Raw genomic sequence first — 24034 nt, forward strand, 5'->3', positions numbered from 1 at the left:
TGACAGCAGGGGCAGCAGGAGTGCTGTGGAGACGGGTGTGAGCACAGAGGAGGACATGGGTAAGCCAAGGGTGGGCTGATCAGGAAAAGAGAGGAGCTGGGGTCAGCGGAGCGGGCTGTGAGCCCTGGGCCCTGCGTGGAGCCCGCCAGGCTGGCCCTGCACCCGTCCCAGGTGCATCCGACACACCGTCTATTCTGTTTCGTCCTCCTGACTTACTCTCAGGCGGTTGTTATTATCTAGATAGGTGTTACCTCCTCTGGGAAGCTCTTCTTGGCCTCCACTCCTGGGCTCAGGGGCCCTGCATTAGGCCCCTTGGCTGTGCCCTGCGGGGTGGCTGGCCCGTGGTCTCCTCACGACCGGGCCTGCCTGTTGATCAGCAGAAACCCAGCGTGTGGGGACTGGAGCACATGCTGGCAGATGTTTGCTGACTGAAGGAATGAGCACATGCCAGGAGCCCTCACTGCTTGTATCTCTGTCCCCTGGGACTCCTGCCTGTGCGGGATCCGTGGGGTTTCACACTGACGTCCTGGAGGGAATGTCCGGCCACGGCCAGCAGTGGATGGGCCCAGGTGTGTCACTGAACGGGTGTGCGGGGCTGGAGGACACCGTGGAGAGCTTGCTCGGGACGCAGGGCAGGTCCACCGCAGGGAGAGCGGTCCGGTGACCCAGGGTGGTTAACTGGGGGATGCAGGTGGCAGAGACTGGGAGCCAGGAGTCGGATAAGCCCCCACCTGGGGCGTCGGGAGGAGAGGCCAGCCTTGGGTAGGAACCGGCATGTCAAATACCTTTGCAAACAAACGTAAACAAATGAGGTTTGCTCAGGGCAGTCTTGGTTTTCACCTCCAGCCCGGAGTAGAGATGAGCAGAAGGGCCGCAATTTGAAGGTGGGTCGCAGGCCCCCCATCCTCCACTAGGGGCGCCACCTGCTCATCACAGCCAGCCCACGCCTCTGCTGTCACTGAACACTCCTAACGCCACTGTGCCTTGACCAGGTAACGCCCAGGATGTGGGCCTGCTCATCACAGTCCTGTCCCTCTGCCCCCGCCCCACCCCGCCGCCAGTTCGCTGCTGCCCGGAACCACGAGCTCTCCCTAAAGGAGGCGGCTGGTCATGGGGTCAGTGAGGGACTCTGGCCAGCAGCCTCCATCCCGCCGGCACTCTGCTCTCCTCACCCGTCTTCCCAGGACCACAGGTGCCTCCCGCAACCAGGCTGCCCCCACGCCAGCCCCGCCCCGCGCCCCCCTGCCCCGGCGCTCAGCCCCGCCCCAGCGCCCAGCTTCCAGCAGCACGGGGCCCACTGGGACCACGAACCCCAAGACGCGTGCGCAGACCCAGCGTGTTGGAACTGGGTGGACCAGGACTGACACGGGCCTGCGGGCGCCCAGCACGCAGCTTTTCACGTGCTTGCAAGTGTCTTCATGTTACGGAAAGCGAAATGGACTTTTATGATTAACAGAACTAATATTTGTTTCAATTAGAGAGAAAACGTTTTGCCCCGACAGGCAGGCAAAGGGCACAGTGCCGCTGTCCGTCTCTAATATCTATACATAAATGCTCTAACGTACGGTTGTCTCAGTGCCAACGTGGAATCCCATGCGCAGTGAGAGTCTCCAGAGGTTGAGTCGATACGATGAAGGTTAGGGGTGCCAGCTCCTTACCCCCTTTCACTCCTTGCTCTAAATGGTTGAAAACAGCCGTTAGGAGCTCGATGGGGATCAGAAACTACATTAAAAAGTGGCAGCACGTGCTCTTCTGGGGTGAGCAGTCGGAGAAAGTGGCCGGACCTCAGGCTGAGCCGGGGGTCTCCTACCACCTCCCAGATCTGGACCTTCCATCCCCGCTGTGGGCAGCGTTGCGTCTGGATGGTCCAGTGCCTGGACGGTTACAGACCTGCCCCAGCCCAAGAAGGGGAGTCCACTGTGTGGTCTCCGCCTCGAGGGCGCGGGGCTCAGGCTTCCCACCGACATGGCACCGCCCGCCTGGAGCCCCCGTGCCCGTGAGGAGGGGTCGGAGCTTTCCTCCCGGTGTCTCTGCTGCTGGGAGGGGGGTGCTCTTTCCTCTCTACAGCCTCCTGCATGTCAATATTATCACGGTGTTAAATTTAAGAATAAAATCCTGCTATAGCGGGAGTGCTATAACTGAGTAGAATTAGATTTAATTTGCATATAGGTACAGATTATGAGCCAGAGGTGCTTTTCTACGAGGGAACCCTCCCCAGTGCAATACACTCTGTTCAGCCTGCGTTCTCGGAAATGAGGCTCCTTGTTTGTACCTGCGGCTCTGATCCGGATATGTCTGGGCACCTGGGGGCCAGGATGAGGGCCTCCGTGGAGGAGGGAGAAGGCAGGGCTGTGAAGTGTCGGGTGGAGGATTGGGGGTGGCTTAGAGAGCTCCCTGCCCAGGAGGGGAGCAGAGAGTGAAGGCCCGAGGGGCTTCCACGAGTGTTGTCGGAATCAGACGCACAGACCTGCACCTGGGAGGGCGCCTGGGCATCCCTGGGTCTTGTGCCCCCTCACCCATCCTTCCCCTTCTGCTCTCCTGTGGTCGTGTCGGGGTCAGTGGAGGAGGGGTCTGTGCGCCTGTCTTAGGGGCAGTGACCGTGTGGGAGGGAGCAGCCTGTCCCCCGGAGTGGCAGACGTCTGAGGGTCCAGCAGGCAGAGGGGACGAGGGAGGAATGAAGCCACGTGTCCAGGAGTCCTGCCACCAAGTAGGAGACAGAGAGCCTGGCCCGATGGCCCGGCCCCTCCCCGCTCTGTCCTCCCCGGGGCGTCAGATGGACAGGACTCCAGCCAAGGCCTCGTGCTCTGTACACGCTGGACCCTGGCTTCCCGCCCGCCCTGGTCCGCGATCCGGAGGTTCCGTGCTGCCGGTGGCCCCACGAGGCAGCACGAGTTTGGGTGCTCGGATCACATCCTGGGAAGCTCCCCTGTGCCCGGGGACCCCTGAAGGAGGGACTCAGAGCTCAGGACCCTCGACTGTGACACCTCAGGATTCTTCACATTTAACTCACTTGGAACATACACTTGTTAGTTCTCTGATCATCTGAGTGATCATGATTTTCCTTTGCAAGAGTGACCAATGGCACTTTTGAGAAAAATATTTAGAAGTTTTATTTACTAAAATATTATGTATTGATTTATGTTTGATGCCTTCACATAATCACCATAACCTGGGACTGTGCTTCCAACATCAGGAAGAACTGGGTGATGAAATGAATAAATTCTGATGATGTGAAATACGTGATATACAGCAGGACTGCCGTGTCCAGGGAAATGTACATAGATTTATATGAGTGTCTGCTGCTTTTTGGCATGTTTTACATTTTAAATTACCTATACTTGTCAGTTAATTTAACAAATGATAGATATTTTATATATTTATCAATTTATAGGTATACATATATTTTGCAAAATGATTGGTCTTTTATAAAACTGTATGCTTGTAAAAGATGCGGATAATGTATCCATGCAGTCTTAGAGTCAGGGCCGAGACCGGGGCTTCCTCCACGGTGCTTCTCCAAGTCCTCAGGGCTGCACCCCAGCCGAGGGGAGGCCTGGAGACTTCCAGGCTTCCCTGCAGACCTTCAAGGTGGGCAGACCTATGGAGAAATAGACATGTTTTCTTTTCAGTCATCGGTTTTGTGGCTGTGGATTTTGAAAGGCTTCAGTTTTCGGGCCAGGAGGCCACGTGCCAGGTCCTCAGCTGGGCGGTGCTGGTCCCTGCCATGTCCTCTTGTCCTCTGGGTAAATGGCAAAGCCGGCTGAGATCTGGGCTCTCCTGGTTCCCGGCCAAGGGCTCCCTCCAAAGCCCAGCAGCGCCCAAGGGCAACTGGACAGGATCAGACATCCTCCATCTTCTCTGCGGTGCTTCCTGAGACCGAGGACAGTAGGCTGACAGCTTACAATCCACGTGATGCCCGGCGAGGATGCACGCGTGTCTGGTCTCCAGACTTCAGCTCATACCAACGAGTAGATATGTTTCTAACTGTATCGTTGCTGTGTTTTCTAGGAGCTGGAAAAGATAGGGACCTCTCCCCATCAGCTGAGTTGTGAAGGTCTTATCAGGAATCTGTCCAGTGCCTTGGAAAGCTTCAGGAGCAGCTTGGAAGATGCCAGCGAGCAGGACTGTGAATGCCAGCCCGGACCGGCCTCCATGCTACACACGCACACATATGTGCCCTCTGGCGGGGCCCCCACCTCCTCAGTCTCCCTTCATGAAGACGATGCATTTTAAATTATGAGTTTCAGACAATAATGTGTACAATATACCATTAACACATGTGTTTTCTCACCAACACCAAAATTTCCCCTGACTTTAACTTTTTAAATTGTAAACTGTAGGAGCTGCATTAGTGCTAAGGCTAGCTTTACTGGGGATCAAGAAGCTGGATCAACATGTCGAGATCTGAGATTACAATATGGTATTGGAATAGTTCTATAAGAGTAGTCAGCGATTTTTCAAATGACCTTCACACTGGATTTATTTTGTACTGTGTTCTCAAAAGTGTGAGCCCCCAGAAGAGGAAATTGGGGCCTTCGTATTCTGCAAGTGACTTATTCACAGAAGGAATGGTGTTCCTCTGACTTCTCGATACCCCGATTTCTCATACATGCCTCGGTCTATCCTATCGGTTCCTTTCGCATTTGTGAGAAGCCATTTGTTACCCATCCTTATTCCCCTGACTCATCTTGCCTGGCAGGCACCTGGTATTGACGGGTATTCGCACGCAGAGACATCGTGTGTCGGAATCTCTGAGGAATCTTATGGAAAGGCAGTATTGTTCTCTAGTTCATTTCCTGGGAACTGAGGCAGCATATTCACTCCAGCATTGTTCCTGGTGTTTTATCTTGCCTAAATTAGCTTTAATTTTCTGCCATTTTAGGTTGGCCCAAAGCCTTGAGAAGACTTTGTTGTCTGGGAATCCCATTATGACTTTTCTTAGCAATTTCACAGTAACTGGGGGTAAGTACGTAGTTCCTCCAAGTTTGCTTGATTAAAAATTAAATTTAGTTTCTCACACAAATATATTATTAAAATAAAACATATTAAGGTAGAGTTATGCTATCTATATATGATAAACAACAATTTAGAGCCTGGCAGGTCTGATGTATTGGGGGTTGAGAAGGAAACCCTAAAGTCCTGGGTACCAAAACCAAGACGGGGAGAGAGAAAAGCTTCTGTGGCCTGGGTGTCTCCCTGGCCCTCCCTCCCTGCACATCTGGGAGTCTCTGTTTCCCCGTCTGTCCAGTCTTGCTATTCCTGAAGCCCTTGCAGCATCAACAAGTCAAGTCTGAAGAATCCGGTCAAATCTCCTCTTGTTAGGAAAAGTGAGATGAATGGATACGTGGAGAGAAGTGCGTTTCCTTGGTCACTGTTCCCTCAGAAAAAACACCTCTTTCGAGAGTCGAGTGTCAAATGCACAGGTCTTAGAGGAAGCAAGGGAGTAGAAATACCCCATAACCTAGGGTTTTGTTTTACTTCTGGTAAAATGATCTCAGTTCCTCCCAGAAGTGTAAGAGATGACTTTATTTAGTGCTTATTATGGGCTGGATGTAGTGGAGGAAACATCCTTGCCAGTTTTTTTTGTTTGTTTTTTGTTTTGCAGTACACGGGCCTCTCACTGTTGCGGCCTCTCCCGTTGTGGAGCACAGGCTCCGGACGCGCAGGCTCAGCGGCCATGGCTCACGGGCCCAGCCACTCTGCAGCATGTGGGATCCTCCCGGACCGGGGCACGAACCCGTGTCCCCTGCATCGGCAGGCGGACTCTCAACCACTGCGCCACCAGGGAAGCCCCTTGCCAGGTTTTCATGTCAAATCTTGTCTTCACAGTCAGGAATAGCCCAAACGCTTATTATTACAAGATTTCCTTCCTTCTGATTATTTTTCAGACGTAAAAGAGTTGGTGCAGAACAACACCAAGTTAACTGAAGAGCTTCAATCTTCTCTCCACATCTCAGATGAAACTATCAGCAGCATTTTAGAAGCAAACGTTTCCCACTCAGAGCTACAGTTTGCTGCTTCTCCTGCCTCACAAGCCCTCGGCGTCCTGGAGCTGTCGGCCTCGTGTGGTCCCTTCTCCCCTCTCCCCCCGTGGCTGGGGGTTGAGTGGGAATGATGCAAAGAGGCAGACAGGAGATCAGAGAACAAGCTGGCCACCCAAGCACGTTATCATCTTCTGCCACCACCGTGGGGTCTTCAGTTTCATAATGTTGTCTTCATTGGGGTTTGAAAGGATAACATTGGTGATGATACTTATTCCACTGATTCCCAAACTGACGCACGACAGCCTGGGTAATTGATTTCCTTTCAGTAGGGAGAGCCGGGTCCAATCTGACTGCACCGCTTAGTGTGACAGCAGCGAGCAGTCAGGCCGTGTCGTCCCCACGGTGGGTGAGGAACACTGATTAGGGCCCCAGAAATAAGGAGGTGGGGACGCGGGCCGTGGCGGTGGGCTGGGTTTGCCCGCGGAGGGAGGAGCCGGGGAATTTCACCTGGATCCTCGGCAGGGACTTCGCTGAGATGACCTTTCAGCACATCGTGTGGGGATTTACTTTCCTGTGCAGACAGCCTGCCAGAAGCACTAGCCACGAAGATGGCCCTCAAGTGACCATTTGTATTGACAATCACCTGGGCCTCAACGGACGTTTACTTTCACGTTGATTCCTGTTACCTGGGGCTAAACGCAAGCCCTGACAAGTAGATGAGTTACTCAAGAATTAACCTGCTTTGAGAAAGAAACGGATTAGAAGCTAGGACCCCCAAATTCGAGTTACGGTCTCAAGTTGTCTGCGGTATGGCACATGGGTCTTCAAGGAAAATGTCAGAGGCGGCTTATCAGACGGCACGCGTTACGGGTGTGCGGGGGTCAGGGTGGGGTGAGGACACCGCCTCGCCGGCTGCCTTAACTGTAAACAGTGGTCAGATGTGGTTTGAAATCTTTATTCAGGGAACTTGTGACGGGAATGGAGCAGTGAGTTGATTTCAGTAGCTGACCCACAGGGCTGTACGAGGAGCGTCAGGTTAGCTGACTTCCAGCCTTTGTAGATTCAGAATGTTACCATCTTCTCGGCCCGGTGGTTGCTGCCCGATTAGCAAGTGGCCACCAGGAGTCGCTGACGCTCCGTGGTGGGAGCGCTGGGCCTCGAGAAGGCTCGCGTTCTGAGGTGCCTTTGCTGCAGGAGCGGCTGTGCGGTGCTTCCTGCGTGCACGTGTCTCTCAGGATGTGAGTCGCTGCAGGCCGTCCCCTGAGTGGCTGGACGGTTTGGTCATTGGCGGGGGCGTTAAAAAAGCTTGCATTCTTGGCATTCATATAAGTAACGAAGTTACTCGCTGGGGTAAAGTGTATCCATGAACCCACGTGTGTCTTAGGTTACAAATTCATGTTTGGTAGGTGACAGTTTGGGGCCTAGGTTTTTCTGCGTGGTGAGGTTGGCAGCACATGTATGTGTCACTACATATAATCTGTAGTGACCTTTCACTGTTTCTCTCTCTGGGCGCCTCTGCCTTACTTTCAGTCAGTGCTGAATTGATCACGTCAGAGCCTCAGCGTTCCCGGGGGGCACATTTCCTTGGCACGAGGTCCTGGGAAAATGGCAGGAGTTCGCACTCATTCACTCACTGCAAATCTCCCTTCCCGTTGTGTGAGCTTCCAGAAGCTGGAGCCCCCAGCCCCCGAAGGGAGCCGGTGCCTGCGGGCTGGCTCGCCAGATCAACAGACACGTATGGGCAGCGAAGTCCAGAAGCGCGTGTGCCGCGGAATTTCAGTGTACAGTGTACAGCAGTGGGGCCACCGGGCCCAGGAGCCGCCCTGCAGACGGGGCTCGGGGCTCAGACGGACGTGATGAGAAGCCTCTGGCTGTGAAGAGCGACGGGAGAGTCGCAGGGTGGAGGCCTCGGGTCCAAGGGCCCGAGGCAGCGGGAAGGGAAGGGGCGGGGCCAGCTGTTCCGGGACGTGGTGCCCCTGGGAAGCTCCCCTCTGCCCGCGCTCTGTCCTGAGCCCTGGCAGCTCCCATAAAAACCAAATCTCAGACTCCCGGACCCTGGAGCTCACCTCCCCCACTGCCATCCTGGACTGAATCCCCTCCACCCACCCTGGACGCACCCAAGCCTCGTAGGCTGCAGTGCCGGATCAACAGCGACTTCCTCCCTCTGTGTTCCAGGCCACATTTTTATTCTTTTAAAGGCAGCAGTGAGGTCGAAGAGTCAGGACCAAATAGACCGAGAGGGCGACCAGAGGGTCTGTCTCCCCCTATCCTCCACAACTGAGCGTGTTCGGAGGGCCTGGGAGACAGGCTCCCACCATCCTCAGCAGACTTGCCCACCCACCCTCCAGGTTCTTACAGATGGAGGTGTGGGAGGGATGCCCGAGAGTGATGATCTCTTCTGTGCGGGGCCCCCCAGAGGGAGAAAGCATCCTGACACCTTGCCTTACTTCCCTTGGGCAGGAACAAGTGCCTTTGGTGGATCTGGCCCAGCCTCTCTCGGTCGCTCGAAGTGGTTCCCTAAAGCATCAGGGACGCCTGGCTGGCACACGGTTCGGTGAGAGAGATGCCTTGCAGGGATTCGCCAGCACCTCCAATTCCGTTGGGTAAAAGCTGCAGCGGATGGTTGCTGGCGGGACTCATGTCAGCGTAGACACTGGTAAAAACGGGCTCCTTCTGGCTTTTTCCCTCCGTGAGAGGGAAAGAAATAATCAGTATGTGAGCGGAGCTAAGGGTTTCTGGCCCATGCCGAAGAACTTGGTCCCACGTGCCCTGGGAGGTACCGCCAGTCACTGGGAGCGTCAGATCCTGAGGGAGCTCGTCCTGGGCTCTGAGTCCTGCAGACCACCCTGCTCCCACACCATCCGGATGGACGTCATGGTCCTTTTAACTTGGGGAACTTCAGACCCTCCACCACCAGCAGAAAAAAGTAAGTGGCTATTTCTAATGCGGCCTCTGTTTCCCTACTTACACTTAGGTAAATATTTTTGAGCCTGAGTTTCAGGATTGAGTGCACTGACCTCTGCAAAGAGTACTTCTTACTGTTTCTGGCCAATTATTCTAACCTTCGAGGTATCTTTGATCCTGATCTACTTTGCAAAGTGTCACTTGTCTCTCAACTTGGCCAGTCACAAAGGAGATGAGCACGTCTTCTATGCTTCTATTCAAGTCATTAGTGCAGAAAGATGCCCACAGCCTGGGGATGCCCACACCTGTTTAATAGTTTGGGCTCTTAAATGAGCCATAGCATGTCTGGGGTCCTGCTAACTCATTAGTCTGATAACTTTGCCTTCAAAAGAAAATGACTTTGTGTTGACCTGGCCCACTTATGGCGACTCTCTCAACATGGTTTCAGCAACTGCCGTTTTCCTGAAGGGCTCATGGAGAACCCAGGATCAGAATTCACACGAGGAGTGACATTATCTGTGGGTAGTAGGACTGTTATCTTGTCTGAAGCCCTGGGAGGAGGGGGTTAGGGTCTGGTTTAGGAAGGAGGAGAGGGAGGGGAGGGCACTGGGGTTGGGATGGAAGGGCCAGCGGGCACCTCAGTGAGTGGGCACCCCATTATGCTGCCCACCCTGGGCCAGCTTGTGGGCTGGGTGCAGGGCGGGGGGTGAGGGTAGGGCAGGGGTGCACGGTGCTGACCCACAGACTTCTCGGTGGAGTATGGAAAAAAGGAAGGAATTTACTAGCTTAACTCTCTCTCTGTCTCTCTTAAATTTAATACTTTTCAATCAACAAACACATCTAATTTTTATTCATCTTTCTTCAGATTTCCTGTGTTTGTGCCGGTAGCCTCCAGTCAGTCCTGGTGGATGTTCCTGGGCTGTGTGTCTTTCACAGTGATCTCCTCTGGTCCCCCTGGAGCACCTGTGGGTCTTATCGCCGCCTCTTCCGCACAGACGGGCAAGCTGAGGCTTGCAGGTGCCACCAGCCGCTGGGCGGTCCCACGGCAGGAGCTGGAGTCGCCCTCCTCCTGGGCCCTGCCTGAGTCCTCCCTGCCTTCCTCCCACCGTGTGGGGCTGCAGCCCTTCCACACGGCCCTCAGAGCCGTCTCCTGCCCTCTGGGCTCATTCCCATCCAGGCCTCCTCATTGCGCGAGCCGATCCGAGCCCGCGGGGACACGGGCAGCAAGGCCCGGCTCCCGTCTGTCACGTGGAAGGTGGCTCTTAGTCTCGATCCCACTTCTTTGCTCCGACAAGCCCTGACGTGCCACGGTCCCCTCCCCCGCTATTTCCAGTTCTCCCCCGTCACTGCTGGTGTTTCTTTTCTGGTCATAATTAGGTTGAGAACAGTGATCGCTTCCAAAGCTTCTCTGCACCTCTGAGTCTAAAATTGTCAGCTGGGCGAAACGGGGACCATCTCTGGGGTGCTGCTCTGAGCACAGCGAGGGTTTCAGCAGATGCTCAGTAAACAAACTCCTGCTGAAAACGCAGATGCTTTGCCCAGGGATCACTTTCACTCTTACAGGGAGTCTGTGATCTCAATTATCGAATTGTCTGAGTGTGTGTGCGCGCGCATGTGCGCTGGGGTCACAGTGGTGGGGCGCTGCCTGCCCTAGATCCCTGGCGCCTTGAAGTTTTCCAAGCCGGGCATGGACGTGTAGGAAAGGCACCAGCAGCACGGCATCCGTGTGTCTGATAACTGACTGGACCAGCCTAAGCGAAGCCTGAGCTGAAAGATGCCTGTCTGACTTTAAAACAGATTCCCCCGTGATATTTCCAGCCCAACAAAACTGAGTATTATCTCTGTTTTTCTTATTCCCCGCCTGCTTCAGGTGCCTTTCAAACAGGGAAAATGGTCATAGTAAGATTAAAAAAAGATAAAGAGTAAAGTAGAGAAGCACAGAGAAGGTGTGGAAGCAAACACGCTGCAAGGAGCTGCAGTCTTTCCATCTTGCCGTCTCGTGTGGCGGTGGATTGGCGTGTCAGCGGGGAGGAGGCAGAGCGCCGCGTGTGTACTTTGTCGTCCTGAAGATGCGGCCAGGCCGCTCCACCGAGATGCCCAGTCCAGCCGGCCCTCTGTTCTGGGGAAAGTCAGGCCCAGGTCCCTTTGTTTCTGGGGCCCCAGAGCGACCTTCCTCTTTTCTCCTAATCCTGCTGAGATGCGGAGGGAGGACCTCTTTAGAGAGAAATGGGCTGTGGGGAAGGGGCTCTTCCCTCCCGGGGTCTGCCCTTCCTGATTCTGGCCAGGTCAGAAAAAAATCCTTTCTTTTATTTAAATCTTCAGATTCCTCTGTCTCATTCCCCTAGCAATAAGCAAATGGTCTGAATGCTGAGGAGGGTGAAATAAATAAGAAAATGATGAATACAACAGAAAAAATAAACCCATAGCTAAGATCTTATGCTCTGACCCAGTCACCTTCTTCTTTCTATTTTATTTTTAAACAAAAATGAGCTGTAAGGAAAAGAGGCTTAGGGCATTTTCTAAAATCAGCAGTTATTAGGTGGTCTGTAGGTGAAAACAGAGCCCAAGTAGTTTCTCCCAGTGGTATAAAAGTGAAGACAAGACTTGAGGTTGTGGCATCTCTGAGATTTGTGCCCCAGTTCTGGGCGGGGCTCCGAGCTCCGTGCCGCATTGTCTGCCTATAATCTTCTGAAGGTTTTGCTCAAGTTCTTGATTCTGTAAATATTTGTATTTCACCAGTTTGGGGAAGTTTTCAGCTGTTACTTATTCTAATAGCTTTTCAGCCCTACTCTGTTTCTCCTGTCTTTCTGGGACTCAAAAGATATGAACGTGGACTCCTAGTATTGTCCTGCAGGTCCCTGAAGCTCTGGTTACTTTGTCGTCTGTTTTTCCTCTTGCTCGGATTGGGTGAAGTGTAGTGACCTGTCCTCAAGTTCACTGGTTCTGTCCTCTGTCATTTCTACTTGAGACCATCCAGCAAGTTTAAAACACTTTCTGTTATGGCATTTTTCAGTTCTGTATTACCCCGTGCTTAGCTGTCTTTTTAATAACTTGTATTTCTTTGTTGAACTTTTCTGCTACTTAATTTGTTTCAAGACAGTTTTTAATTGCTTGTTGAAGTATTTCTATGATGACGGCTTTAAAATACTTGCCAGATCATTCCAACATCAGATTTATCTCAATATTAACATCGGTTGATTCTTGTGAGTTCTCTGGTTCTTTGTATGGTGGGTGATGTTCAGTTGTATTGTGGGCATGTTGGCTGTAAGAAAACCTTTCATTTTTGCAGACAGTCTCCTGTTCAGGCTTAACATACAGGTCCCAGCGTCCTTTGCGGGCTGTGGTTCCCAGGACAGTTTAATCATCACAGGCTTTGTGCTGTTATTTTGATCTGCTTGGTTCCTCTGGTGCCGCTGAAGCTTCCACGGGTTCCAGGTGCTGCTGCCTGAGGGGCAGAGGGGTTTCTCCAGGAAGTTTGTGCCTCTCAATCCCCTTCACCTGTTTCACTGGGGACTACCAGTTTGTTCTCTGAATCTATGAGTCTGTTTCAGTTGTGTTACAGTGGTTCATTTGTTTAATTGTTTAGATTCCACATATAAGCGATACCATATGGTATCTGTCTTTCTCTGTCTGACTTATTTCACTTAGTATGACAATCTCTAGGTCCATCCATGTTGCTGCAAATGGCAAGATTTCGTTCTTTTTTATGGCTGAGTAATACTCCACTGTACATATGTGCCACATCTTCTTTATCCATTCATCTGTCGATGGACACTTAGGTAGCTTCCATGTCCTGGCTATTGTAAATAGTGCTGCAATGAACATTGGGGTGCATGTGTCTTTTCAAAGCGGTGTTTAAGTAACTTGGCTCAGACCACCAAGCAAATAACCCGGAATGGGGAGGCCTTGTTCACCACTTCATTTTTAAGTGCTCTCAGTGTGATCTTTCAGAAGCTCAGTGCAGTGCATATATTCATGTTGCCTACTGTTCAGTTCTTACAAAATTCTGCCTTATTTCTAGTCATATTTACTTTGTATCTTTTAATGATGTGTTACTGTGTGTAGAAATATTAGTCACTGTAAATTCTGAATTTATTTCAGAATAAAATGATTGTTATTCCATTTATCCTTTTTGCAATGAATTTGATTTTTTTACTGTTAACATTTCTAGCTTTTATGTTTTTGCTTGATTTTTGAGATCTTTTGTTTTTGATTCAGTATAGAAATACAGTTGGCTTTGACAGTTTTGTCTCTGCCGTGTAAAATAATCTTAATTAAGAAAAGGTTTTATTTTGTTCATAGCTATAATTTTAGCACCTACACTTATGCCTGGCTGAAAGACCTTTGGTAAATATTTATTGAGTAACTTGACGGGATGGGTCTGAAAATCTTAGCCTTTGAATTATGATATTTTAACCTACTTGAAGTTCTTTTCATAACTCTGATAAGTTTAGAGCTATTTTGTCATCCTCCTCTGTAGTTTTGAAATTTATACCTGTCCTGGTGATTACCGTTTTTCCTCACTTTTGCCAGAAGAATTTGTTCTGTAGGGTCTCTTTTCCTCCTTTGTTTTCTGTCTTCTGTTTTCTAATGTCATGTCTGTCCTCTTCCCAGTTATCAATGCCCAGACTCACTTCTTTCTTACGTGAGAACCTTTGCTGTCACTCCATCCTCTCCTCCCGCACCACGGCTATCTTGTATTGATAGAGTCTGAAACCAGTCAGACACATTAACAATCATCAGAGTGAGCAGCTGGTGTTTATAATTTTACTGTAACTTTTCTATTATAATTTTTTTCTTTCAAGAATTATTATTGGCATTTGGATTCAATTCAGAACCTTGCTCCCCATTATTTAAAATTAATTCTCTGCTTGAGTGGTTTCATGGCTCATCATCATTTCAGTGTTCTCATATTGATTTAACTGTTTACTCAGGTGTGTTCAGGTAACTTTCAGGAGCATTCGTAGGTAGCATCATTTCTTTGTCCTTGGATATCTGAGGTCCTCACCTTTGCACCATAGCTCAGCTGGACATAAGAATTCCTGGCTTATGTTATTTCTCCCTGAAAACTCAGTAGATTCTGCTGCATTGTCTACTGACCTTTAATTTTGCAGAGAAACTCTCTGAAACGACATTATTGTTTTTCCTTCTTCACAGGCTTCTTGTGTTCTCCCTGAGGCTGATATATTTATTCTTTTAGTTAGAATTCCAGTTGTTACAAGGTATGCTAGCACTAGTCTCTTGTTAATATTTTTTGCTGTGTAAGAAATGTTTGTAGCACCGTTATTCACAATAGCCAAGATATGGAAGCAACCTAAGTGTCCATCAACAGATGAATAGGTAAAGAAGATGTGGTGTGTATACATATACATACATACGCATATATATCTATATAGATATAGATATAGAGATATAGTACAATGGAATATTACTCAGCCATAAAAAAGAACAAAATTTTGCCATTTGCAACAAGGTGGATAGACTTGGAGGGCATTATGCTAAGTGAAATAATTCAGACAGAGAAAGACAAATACTGTATGATATCACTTAAATGTGGAATCTAAAAAAATGAAACTAGTGCATATAACAAAAAAGCAGACTCACAGATATAGAGAGCAAACTAGTGGTTACCAGTGGGGAGGGGAAGTGGGCAGGATGGGGTAGGGGATTAAGAGGTACAAACTCTTACATATAAAATAAGCTACAAAGATATATTGTACAACACAGGGAATACAGCCAATATTTTACAATATCTATAAATGGAGTATAGACTTTAAAAACTGTGAATCACTCTATTGTATACCTGTAACTTATATATATATATATATATATATATATATATATATATATATATGGTGCAGCAACTGAACTTAAAAAAAAAGAAAAAAAAGGGAAATGGTCTTCAGATTTGCACACTCAGCAGCGGTGGGTTTTCTCCCTCCTGTGATAACTGACCCTGTTCTTGGCCCCTTCTGTGCTCTGGGTTCTGAATCTTGGCTTAGATCTCTTGCATCTGTCCCGGACTGTCTCTGATTTGTCCTTCTTTGTCTCTCTGCCCTCCTCTGAGGGCTGGGGCGGGGTCTCCACTGCCCTGTCTGTCCCCCCTTGTTTTGATTCCCAGCCTGTGTTCAGTCTCTGGGTCTCACCGCCTCACGTGGGCTGTTTCCTCCTCGTCACCACCTCCTCTGTGCTCCTGGGTGTTTCTTGAAACTACAAAGTGGGTACTTTCTACATTTTCCCCTGCCTTTCATTAGGTTGAGTTTGACCAGAAAGGGTCTCATGTGCCTCTGGTGTTTCCCTGCTTGCTCATCCTTGCAGCAGAGGATCTCACTTTTGTGGGTGGGCGAGTAACACAGACGTCGAGTGAGTCCACAGCTCAGGCTCATGTGAAGGCGGAAGGGCGGCGTTTGGACAGGCTGTGGCTTTCCTTTGCCGGTCAGACCCCTGGCAGCTGAGTGGGGGAGGAGGCAGCAGCCGAGGCAGCAGCCGAGGCAGCCGTGCCCACGAGGGGCTCCGTCCTGTCCTGGGCTCGTCTTAGGAACTATAGCAGCAGGAGCCTCTCTTCTCTTTCTAGCCCCTGAGCTGGTGTGACCTGTGCCATTGTGACCCCAGGGGGGTATGGCTGGACTCCAGACCCGCCTTAATCTTATCTCTTTGCATATAGATTGTTTTCAGTATAAAAACATAGTAACGTTGCCATAGACATCTTCATGGGTATAGCTTTGTATTTCACTTAAAAGATTTCCTCAGGATGGCGTCCTTTTATTTTGAAAGAAAAAGGCAGGGGTGTTTTTTTGTAGGTCAGTGACCATAAATATTTTTTATGACACCAAATTATTTTACATAAATCTTACGCTCATTTGCTCTGCCAGCAGCCATAAATAAATAACTGCGGTTTCGTTTCATCCTAAATAGAGTTGGGCATCATAAAACAAATCGTAGATGCTAGTTGAGAATGTATTGTTGAGACGGAAGTGTGAGCAGACGTCTTGTTTAGTCAGTGTATACTGGGGACGTCGGTTGCCCGTTAGAGTGACCTATACACTGGGGACACCACGGTGACCACGTGGACAGCACCTGACGGAAAGAGTCTGGGGGAGGGCCTTGGGACGGTCACCGTATCCGGGTAGGTGGCCTTGGAAGATCTCCGCTCTGATGGCTGAGCCGCACACAACGCTCGTCTCCTTGTTGTAGCAGCCACAGCGCTGAAGAACCTTCCTAATGCAACAGGGCTGAGCTAGAGACGTATCCAAATCTTCTTTATCTTGCAGGCAAATCGTACTTTTGATTTTGTGGACAAGCTGAAGACTTTATCTGAAACACTGCTGAGCTTGTCCAGTGTTTTTCAGAGCAGCAGAAATGGTCAGATGCTCCACCAACTGCAGGTGAGGGAGGGGTGACCCCTTTGCCACCGAGGGCTGGGGGAGCCCACGCTCAGGTGCGTCTGCAAAACCGGAGTGGTCCTTTAGAGGACTCTGCAGAACCACCTGGGGCGTGGCTTGCCTAGTTGACTGGTAATGTTGACGTAACATTGGATGTGTGTGAAAACTTTTTGTAAGTGATCAGTTGTTTTGCCCATGCAAGATGTTACTATTGTGGGAATGATCAATAATTCATTAGTATTTATTTGTGCTTTAAATTCCATGTTAAATTAAAGCTTTTTGGGGGTGGTGTTTTTTGGGTGCTTTTCAACTGTGGGTCTATTAAAACAATTATCATTCCCCAGTACTCTGTACTGACAATGTAATATATTCCAAAATACGTGGGCTGTAGTTTCAAATGGCCTGACTTCTTCTCAGCAGGACAGTCATTAGTTACAAAACTTTCATCAAGGTAGATCACATGAGAACCTTTTGGGGCATCTGTGTACCTCTGACTTAACCTGCGTCTGATAGCATGAGAAAATACAGCTACATTTTTATTCTTGTTTGGCTTATTTTTAATCCACTGACCAAGTAGTTCAAGGTAGTTCCGAGCAGGGTCTCAGAGCCAGATGGTCTGGGTTTGATTCCCAGCCCTGCCCCCACTGCTGTGTGATCTTGAGCTGGTCACTGAACTTCTCTGTGCCTTGGGCTTCTTACCTTTGAAGTGAGGAAATAACCATAGTTATGAGCTGTAAATTGACTTAAATTATGTAAAGCACTTGGAATAGTGTTTGGTACATAGGAGATGCTTCTGTGTCTGGGTCCTCCCAAAAGCAGACACCGAGATGAGGTTACATGTGTGAGAATTTTGTCAGGGAAAGAGCTGTTGGAGCCGAGGCTGGGGAAGCCGGGGAGGCCAGGGAGGTCTGGTCCTGAAGGGACGGGGGGTGGGATGGGGGCTGGGTGGAAACATCCCACAGGGCCCTGCATTTAGAGGACACCTCTCATCCAGCTGAAGTCGGGTATCATGGGGAATCCTCTGTCGGGGAGCCATGGCTCCTAGGAGCGGGCTCGGCGTGGTCATGGCTAAGAGCAGCCTGGGAGGTGTGGCCTCCGGGCAAACTGAGATGGATTTCAGAGCACAGCAGAGGGCCTTGGATGTTGCCGTTCCTGGAGCTGGGAGTCTGGGATGCTCATTCCCATGGTGGTCATGGCTATTATTGTTATTCTTCTTCTTTAATTTGTTTGCTCACCAGTTAATTTGCTGATACAGGGATCAGTAGGCGTTTTCTGTAATGAATCAGATGGTAAATAATTCAGGCTTTGAAAAGGGGACTGCTGTAACTACAGATAATTATATGCAGTATAATAAGCAGCAGGTTGAGTCTCTACAAAGTAGTGTGAGAACGTAACAGTGCCTAACTCCGTCTCAAGAATCAGGTGGTTAGTGGGAAGAAGGATAAATTAGGAGTTTGGGATTAACAGATGCACACTGGTATATATCTAACAGATAACCAACAAGGATCTACTGTGTAGCATGAGGAACTATACTTCATATCTTATAATAACCTATAATGGAAAAGAGTCTGAAAATGAATATATATATATGAATCACTTTGCTGTACACCTGAAACTAACACAACATTGTAAATCAAACATATTGATACTTCGATAAAAAAAAGAAGCAGGTGGTTTCTTGGAGAAGTCTTCAGTTTAGCTGGGTGCTGTTTACCAAGTAGTCAAGTTAGAAATTAAAGCCACTTATTCAATCACTTGAAGAACTTTTTACTTAGAGAATGAATTGTGGTGAGTGGCTCTATTTCTTAGCATCGAGATCACATTCAAGAGTATCTGTAGTGCCCTTGGATTTGCAGTAACTGGTGCCTGGGCTCTAGGTTGGGCTCTGCCTGCAGGGGGCTAGATTAGTATTTCACTGATGCTGGCGACCCTGACTTACTTTTTCCTTCAGTTAAAAGCATCTTTCCATGGAGATGTTGCCGAGATTAAATGACTAATGCATATGAAGTGCATCACATAATGTTGGGCAAGTAGCTAGTGCCCAGTGAAAGAAGAAAAATAAGATTTAAAAAAATCAGACACTGAGGTTTCATCATGAAATCTTGTCGTCTATAGACAAGAGTCAATAAAATCATCAGGTATCAGGGAGATGTAGGAAATAAAAGAGCTAAATGCAGAAGGTGGGTGTTATTGAAAATTCCTCATCAGAAGTCCCCAAGTTATACAGTTGTTTGGTAAAACAACTGTTTGCTGGGAAAACTGGACAGCTACATGTAAAAGAATGAAATTAGAACAATTCCTAACACCGTACACAAAAATAAACTCAAAATGGATTAAAGACCTAAATGTAAGGCCAGACACTATAAAACGCACAGAGGAAAACATAGGAAGAACACATTCTGACATAAATCACCGCAAGATCTTTTTTGACCCACCTCCTAGAGTAATGAGAATAAAAACAAAAATAAACAAATGGAACCTAGTGAAACTTAAAAGCTTTTGCACAGCAAAGGAAACCATAAACAAGATGAAAAGACGACCCTCAGAATGGGAGAAAATATTTGCAAACGAAGCAACTGACAAAGGATTAATCTCCAAAATATACAAACAGCTCATGCAGCTCAATATCAAAAAAAACAAACAACCCAATCAAAAAATGGACAGAAGACCTAAATAGGCATTTCTCCAAAGAAGACTACAGATGGCCAACAAACACATGAAAAGGTGCTCAACATCACCAATTGTTAGAGAAATGCAAATCAAAACTACAATGAGGTATCACCTCTCACCAGTCAGAATGGCCATCATCAGAAAATCTACAAACAATAAATGTTGGAGAGGGTGTGGAGGAAAGGGAATCCTCTTGCACTGTTGGTGGGAATGTAAATTGGTGCAGCCATTATGGAGAACAGTATGGAGATTCCTCAAAAAGCTAAAAGTAGAGCTACCATATGACCCAGCAATCCCACTACTGGGCATATACCCTGAGAAGATAATTCAAAAGGACACATGTACCCCAGTGTTCATTGCAACACTATTTACAACAGCCAGGACATGGAAACAACCTAAATGTCCATCAGCAGATGAATGGATAAAGAAGATATGGTACATATATATGATGGAATATTACTCAGCCATAAAAAGGAACGAAGTTGTGTCATTTGCAGAGATGTGGATGGACCTAGAGTCTGTCATATGGAGTGAAGTAAGACAGAAAGAGAAAAACAAATGCCATATGTTAACACATATATGTGGAATCTGAAAAAAAATGGTATAGATGATCTTTTTTACAAAGGAGAAATAGAGACACAGACATAGAGAATAAACATATGGATACCAAGGGGGAAAGGGGAGATTGGGTTGAGTTGGGAGATTGGGATTGACCTATATACAATATTGATACTATGTATAAGGTAGATAACTAGTGAGAACCTACTGTACAGCACAAAGAACTCTACTCAATGCTCTTTGGTGACCTAAAGGGAAGGAAATCCAAAAGAGAATGGATATATATATATATACTATAGTGGATATATATATATATATATATATATATATATATGTATATATATAGAGAGAGAGCTGATTCACTTTGCTGACCAGCAGAAACTAACACAACATTGTAAAGCAGCTATACGCCAATAAAAATTAAAAGAAAAAGAGATCCCCCCTTTGCTTAATCCTGGCATTGGCCCCACTGCGTCTGTGATCCACCCTCAGTAGATTGTTGCTTGCTGTGGGTACGTGGCAGCACAGTGCGGGTGTATGCGTGCCAGCTGCAGAGTTAGTATGCAAGGCGCCATCAAGCTGCTGGAGGTAATCCTGGAGAACCTTCCACAGTGCAGCCTTTGACAAATGAGGTGGAGTTGAACCATCAATAGTGAGAGAAGAAAGATACAGATGATGGTATGAAACATGCTTCCAAAGATAAGGCTTTGAACATTGCACGTTTAAGAGAGGGTGTGGGAAAATGCTGAACCTTTCATCAGTGTTCTTGTAACAGTGACCCCCTCTTTATAACCGGCCCACAGAAAAGGCAATATAAAGGATTCATGTAAAGGGTCACCATATAGTTCTATTAGAAAGTTTTACCAAAAAATCAGCACTTAATTCATTCTTTGTTTTCAATATTAGTGCATATTTATTCATATAATTATATCCCCAATTGTTCACTTTTGTTTTTCAAGATAAAGTCCTAAGCAAATGTAATCCTATTTACTGGGATGTTTTAGAACCTCTTTGCACTTTTTGTGCCTTTTCCCTGTATCATGAAACTTGGAATAAACCTAACAAGTATTATTCAGCAAGAGGAATGGTGAGATTAGTCTTGTTGAACTATATTATTTTCCTTTAGGAAGCCCTGAAAAACAAATTTACAAGAAGCCTTTGTAGAAAGCCAGCTGCACATTGATGTAGACAAATGGATGGAAAAGCTCTAGACACTCGCTAAGTGCGGCGGGCGTTGTGGTGGATCCATCATCAGGCCATGAAGTTTCTGGGTGACACTGACGAGTCACTGCTTCCTCCCCCAGTTTCTGGTTTCTTGTCTTTGAGATGCAGAGCTTGAGTTCAGTATACTCCCAAGTTTGTTCTGAAGTTTTCTGATTTGCTGACTCAGGGCTCGAATAGTAAGGAACTTAGTTAAAAAGGAAGGCCTCTGATGTAAATACAGGAATTGTGACTTATAACACAATTTTATAAAAGAAATTGCTATCATTGAGTTAATAGTCAAGTGAAAGCAGTTAATGGATTTGAAGATCTGAAACTTAGATAAAAAAAATTCATCAATCAGCAAACGTTTATTGCATGTTTGTAGTTTATTAATCGGTGACTTCATTTAGATGTTCAACAACCATTTTCTGAACACGCAGGAGAGTCAGGCTCTGAGCGAGAATCTGGAGACCCCCAGCCCCCGTGCGGTGGTTTGGCAGGCGTGTCCCAGGGATGCTTCCAGGGGGCTAGGCCAGAGGGATGGCAGAATGGAAGAAAGAAAGAGCTCCGGGAGGGAAGGAAGGGTGTCAGGCCATCTGAGGCCCCCGGCACCTGCCACTGTGCCCGCACCCAGGGTGAGGGCTGGCATCTGCTTGGAGCACGAGGGTTAGTGGAGGGCAAGGTGATATATTAGGCACAATACTTCCCTTTATGAAAAAAAATTTTCTGGTGAATTTACTACTTTAGAAAGTTTAATAGTATTTTAAAATAAATGTTACTGGGCTTCCCTGGTGGTGCAGTGGTTGAAAGTCCGCCTGCCGATGCAGGGGACGCGGGTGTGTGCCCCGGTCTGGGAGGATCCCACATGCCTCAGAGCGGCTGGGCCCGTGAGCAATGGCCGCTGGGCCTGCGCATCCGGAACCTGTGCTCTGCAACGGGAGAGGCCGTAGCGGTAAGAGGCCCGCGTACCGCAAAAATAAATAAATAAGTAAATAAGTAAATAAATAAATGTTACTGCCTTGAATGGTGTTTTCGCGTAGTCAAAGCACACTTACAAACGCAGTAGTTCTGGAAAGCTCATTACAGCAGCGGCTGCATCCTGAGCTGTGGGGTGAGGACCAGAGGTTTCCTGTCCCGCCGCAGAGGCTCTTATTAGTCTGCACCTGCAGCCCCGCTGGCATGTCACCTCGGGGCCAGAGGGCCCAGGGATCCTCCAGCTCCTCGCTGAGAACGCACACCACCTTTGAACAGGTTTTCCCTCATGTAAACTTCTATTATAAAGTTCGCGGGAAAAACAGTAACAAAAATTCAGACACTGAGCTTTTCTTACAAATGTGTCTGGACCCAGAGTGTGGGATTCAGATGGAATTTTGAGACCTGTGAGGTGTGATTCCTCCCTTCTCACTGCCCCACCCAAGGTGAAGCCCCTCTTGTTGAGGTGGAGAATGATGGTCATCTTCCATCTGACTCTGCACAGCCCTCTGGGAGCAGGCCAGGTGTGAACACAGGCCTGTCCATGGCGCAGGTGTGCCAGGGGCTTGGGCACCCTCTAGATGCACATTTCCTGGTTAAAGAGTTAACTCACCTTACTCTGGGCATCCTTCTGAAATTGCCTATTCCTAGTCGCTGGAGACTGGGGCAGAATGACTACTTGAAGGTACGTTAATGCGGTTCCTGGGAATGTTTACCCAATCATGCTTTTGTTTTTCTTGATTATTTAACTTTTAAAAAATAACTTTTTGCCTATTACAGAAGTAATTGTCTGTTGTGGAAGTGATAGAAAATACAAATAAACCAGAAAAGCAATCTACCCATAATCTCATCCTCAGAGACAGTCATTGTAGAAGCCTTGGAGTAATTTTCCAGAAGTAATTATATGTCTTATATGAACTTAGGTGCATGTATTTTTGTAAAAATGGTCATACTGTCCATATCATTTTGTAAACTGTTCATAGAAATTGGCTCTGTTACTGAGGGTCCCTAGCGTGAACTACTTTAAACTTGTGTAACTGTTTCTTCTGGATTGGTTGCTACATCTTTGAACACTGTGCTTACACTAGTGTTTCTCGATCTATTCATTTTAGGAATAATCATTGATTTCTCCAGGTCATTTTCCCCGCCCCATGAAGGTTATGTGTCTATTTTAGTTACGTCGTGAAGCGTTGGGACTGGATACATGTCGCCCAATGCAGAGCCACGTGGTACATAGAATGAAATTTCCTTTTCCCAGGGTTCCCCTTCCCCAGAGGTTCGTATTACCTTGTTCTCAGGTGTAACATTTGCTGTCCATTCGCCCACCCTTACCCCCAGTTTGCCAACATGTCCCCTTGACTTGGGGTCCTTTTGTTCATGCAGACACCCAGCCAGGCCCCCCCCCCCCCCCCACTGTGCCGGCCTACCTCTGTGTCCGTCTCTTCTCCCACACTGGAGGCTACGTTTCCTACCTTCTCCATCCTCCCATTTTTCTTTATTACCATGTTTTCTTGCTTCATATTCAGAATTATGGAAAAGGGTGCGTGACAGGAAAATTTCCTGAGTAATTTTACTCAGTAAATTCACTTTTATATCTGAAGGATATGTGAAAAACATTCCGTATTTCATTCTTGATAACTTTAATTTGTGTTTTCTGTCTCTCCCCTTTTTCGGTCAGAGAATTATCAATTTTATTAGTCTTTTCAAAAAAATGAATATTTGGCTTTGTTGTTTCTTTTTTATGTTTGCTTTCTATTTCATTGATTTCTGCTTTCTTCTTTATTGGTTCTTGCCTTTTACTTTCTTTGGTTTGTCACCTGCCCCTGCTCTTTTTTTGGTACGTTCTTGAGATAGATACTTAGATGATTGATTTCTACCTTTTCTTCTTTCTCATGTATTTAAATTTATACTTGTATGTATTCATGACCCTTCTTTTCCCTCTGAGCATTGCCTTAACTGCATCTCACAGGTTGTCATGTTCTGTTTTCATTATCATTCAGTGAAGTGTAATTCTTTTGATTCTCTAATTATTTGAAAGTTTATAGCTTAATTTAGAAATATTTGGGATTTTCCATTTATCTTTGTGTTACTGACTTCTAGCTTTAGGTCACAGTGGTCAGAGAATGTACAGTTGGTATGATTTCATTTGTTTGAAATTTGTTAACGTCCCACATGGTCAGCTTTGCATCCCGCGTGTAGCGGTTCTAGGTTGGAGGGTGCATCTCCTCTGTATCCTTGCTGATTTTTGTGTGCCTGTTCTATCAGTTATTAGAAGTGTGTGTTTTTATTTCCTATTTTGATTGTGGATTTGTCTATTTCTATTTAATTCTGTCAGCTGAGGCTTTAGTTGTTTTGAGGCTG

At 47.5% G+C, this 24034-nt stretch overlaps 1 protein-coding gene across 1 annotated transcript in view; it reads left to right on the forward strand.

The window, feature by feature from the left end:
• Positions 1-24034, forward strand: part of ABCA13 (ATP binding cassette subfamily A member 13) — a gene marked incomplete at both ends in the record, with an annotated part of 307539 nt that overhangs the window by 76406 nt on the left and 207099 nt on the right. The window contains 10 exon segments of the mRNA XM_082846245.1: positions 1062-1115; positions 4009-4137; positions 4139-4173; positions 4883-4962; positions 5889-6063; positions 15501-15504; positions 16160-16273; positions 20625-20654; positions 20656-20702; positions 21336-21367. Of these exon segments, the coding sequence (XP_082702371.1) occupies positions 1062-1115; positions 4009-4137; positions 4139-4173; positions 4883-4962; positions 5889-6063; positions 15501-15504; positions 16160-16273; positions 20625-20654; positions 20656-20702; positions 21336-21367 (700 nt within the window).

Source organism: Leucopleurus acutus (assembly GCF_964270905.1).
Source record: "Leucopleurus acutus genome assembly, chromosome: 9".
Taxonomy (NCBI): domain Eukaryota; kingdom Metazoa; phylum Chordata; class Mammalia; order Artiodactyla; family Delphinidae; genus Leucopleurus; species Leucopleurus acutus.